The following is a 5724-nucleotide window of genomic DNA, read 5'->3' as shown; positions in this document are numbered from 1 at the left end:
GATATTTACGGAATCAAATTTGATTCTTAACTCCGGATTAGTTGTTTCTTCTCCAGCGTGAAGCTTGTGAATCGGCCTTTTGACATCTGGCTCATATCCACCTGCTCGAAATCCTCATAAGCCGTGCTAATAAACCATCCAGGATACTTAACAGATTCAAAAGTGTTATTAGCCACACCGGTCTCTTTCCTGAAGAACAGGAGGTTGTCATTCTGGTCCCCGACTTTAATGGTGTTTAGGGTTCCACTGATCTCCTGAAATAAATTAAATCTTTAGTTTATAATGTGGATAAGTAAATAAATAATAATAATATGGTTGTGAAACTTGGTGTGGGGAACAAACCTTCAAGACCAGGTGGGGGGAAGGATCGTCCAGCTTGGTACAAGCGAGGTAGAGATTGGTCTGGGAAATTGCCAGGCACACAGGCTGGGATGCATTCGGGGAGGCACTCGTTGATGCATACAGCGACAGACTGAAATCCACTGAAAATAAATAAAGGTGCCGGTTAAGAGAGAATCGTCAAAAGGATCATTTCTGAAGTCGGGTTTAAATGTGAAAGCTCAGAAAGGGTGCTTCATAATATATAGAACCTTTCAGAGCTTCCCATCATTTTATGGATTTAGATTTCATCCATGTTCTAATCCATCTTTCATTTTAATGACATTTTTATGAATTTAGCAGTTCGTAAACACTTTATCAATAGGAAAAATTCCATTAAACATGAAAGTATTACGCAATTATTAGGACTCTTCTCCTTGTATAGAACCTTTTTGGCATAAATTGAGGTCAAGAACCCTAGTTTTAGAACCACATCGAACCTTTTTTTTGTAAGAGTGATGAGATTTACCTTTGAATCGACTGTTTCCGTCTCTCAGCGTGACAGCCAGCAGACGAGGAGATCCCAGGCTTTGCACCAGAGTCTTCTTGAACTGATCACAAACGTTGCACTGCACCATCTGGTTGGTCTTGGTGTAAGATGGAGTCACCACAACACGCTCCATATGACGCTCTGTGGAAATAAAAAGACATTAGTGAACGTCAACAACCAACAAAAAAAAATTAGTGCTTTATACAATATGGATAGTTTCAAAGCAGGAAAATAACAGAATAAGTGACTAAGTATGTTCACATGCACCTTCATAATGTGATTATAATGAGATTTAGGAAATATTGGGATTGAGCTTTACCTCATGGAAACACAATACTTTGATCAAATTGATGCGAAAAAACAGGCATTTAAACACTTTGGCTGTATTTGAAGTCGCATACTTCCTTACTATATAGTAGGCGAAAAACAGTATGTGATAAAAGTAGTATGTCCGAAATTGAAATACTCATAAAAGAGAAGGCAAAAAGTACCCGAATGACATACTACTTCCGGTGAGATTCTCAAGTGTGCTTATGATGGACACTTTACTTTCCCATGAGGCCACGGGAGAGGATTTATGAATGACTGAAGTGACATAACTGACGCTGGTAGGTCACATGATAATGACAACATGGCGAATGTAGTACATTTGAATTACATACATACATACTACACACACTTGTACTATATAGAACATACTTTTTAGTGGTCGTGAAGTAATTACTTTTTCAAAATAAGTGCCTACTCAAGAGAGTGTGTGATTTCTACAATCACATCTATTCCACCCTGACCAACATTAGTAAACAGAGGTAAAAAAGCATCATATTTTTGAGGTGCTGAAGAAACCGAGTACATACTGACATCATTGCGCGACATGAATATGATGTAAAATATGATTTTGTTGGTGGAAAACATTGAAATTAAGACAAAAAAAAATCAATACGCCCATAGAAATATGTAAAAACAGTGGCCAGTAAACACACCTACTGTATGTCAGTTCATCATTTGTGCGGTTCATTTGTGAATAATGGTGGTAAAAATAACCAGAATACTTAATAATCAGAATAATAAACAGATTGCTTATAAATGGGAGTGAAGGTTTGCTCATCACATAAAGATCTTACTCTGGTTATTGGAAATAATTACATTTTCAGTGCACATGCAAACATAGTCATTGATGCAAACTACAGCAAATACTAATTAAAATGTTGCTGTAAAGTAGCACGAAAAAGACAATAGTCGTGATTCAGCTCAGTTCAGTTTGGGCTCATTACTATCCTTTAAGTATGGTATTGCAAATTCACAATATTATAGTGGTTTCACTGGACAAACTAGGTCATATGGTAACTAGAACACAGTAACTGGTTTGTTGTGGTGGCCCACCAGCTCTAACCATCTTGACTAATGTGGTTTACCAGTTCCACCAGTCAGTCAATGCACAATCAAACCGCCAGAAGCTAGTTTTAGCAGCATAAAAGTTTGGTAGTGGTACCTTGAATCACACGGTCCATGATGATGTTGAGCACCTCTTCTTCACCAAACTCTGAAGACTTTGTTTTGACGTGCTTCATCCTCTTCAGAGCAATGATGATGTTCACCACCTGCTTCATGCTGGAAGGATGCCTCCACATTTCCAATTTGATGCCTCCATCCATGTTGCATTGGCAGCTCTGCAGAGAAATGAGTTTTAGAGCGGTTTTAGATGATTTCATATTAATTAGACCACATTTATAAGCATATTTAAAAGCAACCCACCATGGATTGTTGATCTGGGCAGTCCATCTCGTCAGAATCGGCACTGTCAGAGTAAATTGCACTGTCTGTCTCAGATGCACTGTTCAGGAAACAAATCAAATATAGAATCAGACGACTTTTAGGCAAACGATTTCAAATAAAACCAAAGCTAATTCAAGAGGTAAACGACGCATCATTCCGTCTTCGAGAGCTGTTTGATAATGCAATAATAATATGAAAAGTAACGTTTGATCTGGTTGAACTTACTCATCAAAAGCCAAAGTTATGTCATATCCATTATCGCATGCCATCGTTCTAAAATAAAGCAGAAAACGGGTTAAACATTGAGAAAATAATAATATTTCTCTTTAAAAACGGAATTTTAAAGATGTAATTGCATATGCCACATACCTGTCGTTTAGTCAGTTCCCTCTCTAGAATTAATGAATTGGTTCTTTCTCTTGTGAGATTCTTTGGTTTAATGCCTAGTGACAGTAGAAGTGTGGCTTTTATATCCTCCTCCTAAAAATGGGAATTTCCCCTGAATGAGGAAGTTAACGTTAAGTTAACAGGTTTTCGACATTTCGGGGATATCAGAGCAGGTGCGCCACGTTTTATAGTGGTAAATCCCGTGAAGACGTAAATGAACTCGCGTAAACGTACTTTTTTCTTTGTTAGAAAACTATTAAACATAATTATTAAATTTTTCTACTAAGAAAAATAATGTCATGACGCTAACGCTAGGATGTGCTCACGTGCAATCTAAATGACGCAATGCTCATGTTGTTGTCTGGATCTAATCATTTATTACAAAATGTATATAAAAAATGCTATTTAAACAGAATAACTTAAAAAACCTTCTTTTATGATGATGTTTTCGCCTAATTAAAAGTCAGTTTGATAGATTAAGTAGTTTGGCATTAGGCTATGTTTTCTTATTATTTCTTTAAAGTAAGCGGAGAGAAGCATTTGTTTTAATAGTAAAAAGTAATTACAAAATTAAAACATTAATTTAACAAATGTGTTTTGCAAGTAGCATTTTTTTGAAGTGACATGTAAACCATAAAAGAAAGTATCTTTTTTTTTAAAATAACTAATTAAAAATATAAAAATTCAAGACAACATGTCAGACAACTTATATTTGTATGATTACATTTAATTTGATAGGCATGATGCAATAAGATCAAAATTGTCTTGTAAAAATAAGCTGATGAATTTATGTGAATATTTCTCAGGGTCTAAAATCCAAATGAATATGTCCCTCATCCAGGAAAAAAAAATACAGTTCATGTTTCACTTGTCACACTATATGTTTTAATGAAATCCTGCCTTTAAACAGCCTATTACAGGCTTTTCAGCAAACACATTACAGTAAAACTTTAAAACAAAACAGCAGATGAAACAGCAAAAAAATGTAAAAGGTAAAATACAAAAACATCAACCCATTGTTTTGATCAGCAACAAAAATTTAAATTACGCCAGTTGGTTTTTTCTTTCTTGTGGTCACCAACAGCTTTTGCAATAATATGATGTAACTAAAGTTTGTAGGGGGGGAAAAAAACACAAAAATGATCCTACTTTGCAACAGTTTTGAAACCAACATAAGAAAAAAAAATACTTATGAAATTGAAAACATTACACTTACTAAGATAGTCTAACCTGTGTGACAACTAGCCCCGGTCTCCTCTGAGTGCATGGCTGCTATCTGACAAAACGAGCAAACACTTTTACACTCATCTTTGAGATTTACTCCCATGTCAAATAAATGTAGGTTTTCGGCACGCCCATTACTCTGACCTGCAGATACCCACACTTGGACTGATCTCCAGACCCGATCCCTGCTGCAAGACTGTGATAACATCCCATAATATCACATTCAGACGTCTGAGAGGTAAAACTGCAGTGTCCATGAGATGAAAAAGATGACTGTTATTAAATGTGTCCATGTTGAGTGGTCCTCATTCAGCGGGGTCCAAAGGTTTTGCATGTTTCTACAAATTATATCATGTGCATAACAATATGAGTGAAAAGTTGAACTGAAACATTTACAAGAAAACCTGACTTTTAGTTCAAAGGAGTTCGCATGATTTTCACACACATTTCTGACTAAAATGTCAATAAAAATTCCAAAATTTTACATTTTTCAATCAAAGGTTATCAATGCGGATATTTATAGCATTTTTAGGGTATTCATCATTTTCTGTGTTCTTATAAGTTCTCTTACATTTTATCCCACCTCGCACCATCTAGCATAGTTTTGGGTAAGTGACTCTAAAAAAAAGGAATTCATTACTAGCTACTATTTTCAACAGTGTAATTAGATTTCTAAGTACTGCATTGCTATTTAGGATACTTTCTAAATCCCATATCGACTTTGACCAATTGAACAATACAAAGATATAGACATGAAACTGCTCTTTTAATTCTTTCAAATAAATAATAAAAAATTGCATAAAATAATCTTGAATTGACCAAAGTATTTAAACGAACAAGTTTACATTAAAACCATACATTTTATCATTAGACGTAACATTTTGATGTTAAATCCACGATTGTCCTGTAAGTAATCCCTAACTTTACTTTTTCAAGGGAAAAGTACTTGTAATGCATTACACCCAACACGTTTGACCATGGGCGCGGATGGGCGTTTGGACATATTTTTGAACGTTCAAATCACTTGCGCATGTGCTGTGGTCCATGCAAACACAAACAGAGCTGACAGAACGCAGATGGTATGCTGATGACAAAAAATATGTGGACAGAATGCATTTTAAGATTGAAATATTTTATGTCATAAAAATACAAAACACCTTTTAGTTTTTTCAAATGCCCCCTAAATAACTATGCAGATGAAACCATGGAAAATAAATATAATTGTAGCATTAGCGTTTAAAGTCGGCATCTTGCAATGGTTGGCCTCTAACCTCAAAGACTGACCATTGAGCATTGGGAAGTTTTCTTCTTCGTCGGTTCCCCTATTATGCGGTGTGCCCCATGGGTCCATTTTAGGCCCTCTTCTCTTTTCACTTTATATGCTACCATTGGGTGCCTTTTTTAAGAAATATAAGATACCATTGCTCAACAGTCTGCTCTTAAATGGGAGGTCTTCTATTTCATTAGCC

General features: G+C 35.6%; 1 protein-coding gene across 1 annotated transcript; it reads right to left on the bottom strand.

The window, feature by feature from the left end:
* Window positions 1-2965, bottom strand: il1b (interleukin 1, beta). Its single transcript, XM_056261528.1, has 6 exons — window positions 2870-2965; window positions 2624-2702; window positions 2361-2538; window positions 848-1009; window positions 343-482; window positions 1-254 (listed from the first exon to the last, which is right to left on the bottom strand). Exons 1-6 carry the CDS (start codon window positions 2911-2913, stop codon window positions 27-29), a joined length of 831 nt encoding a protein of 276 aa, XP_056117503.1. The 5' UTR covers window positions 2914-2965; the 3' UTR covers window positions 1-26.
* Between the last annotated feature and the right edge of the window lie 2759 nt (window positions 2966-5724).

The sequence above is a fragment of the Rhinichthys klamathensis genome, unplaced genomic scaffold (assembly GCF_029890125.1).
Source record: "Rhinichthys klamathensis goyatoka isolate OS25496 unplaced genomic scaffold, OSU_Roscu_1.1 h1tg000183l_1, whole genome shotgun sequence".
NCBI lineage: Eukaryota > Metazoa > Chordata > Actinopteri > Cypriniformes > Leuciscidae > Rhinichthys > Rhinichthys klamathensis.
This window is presented reverse-complemented; position numbering and strand designations above follow the sequence as displayed.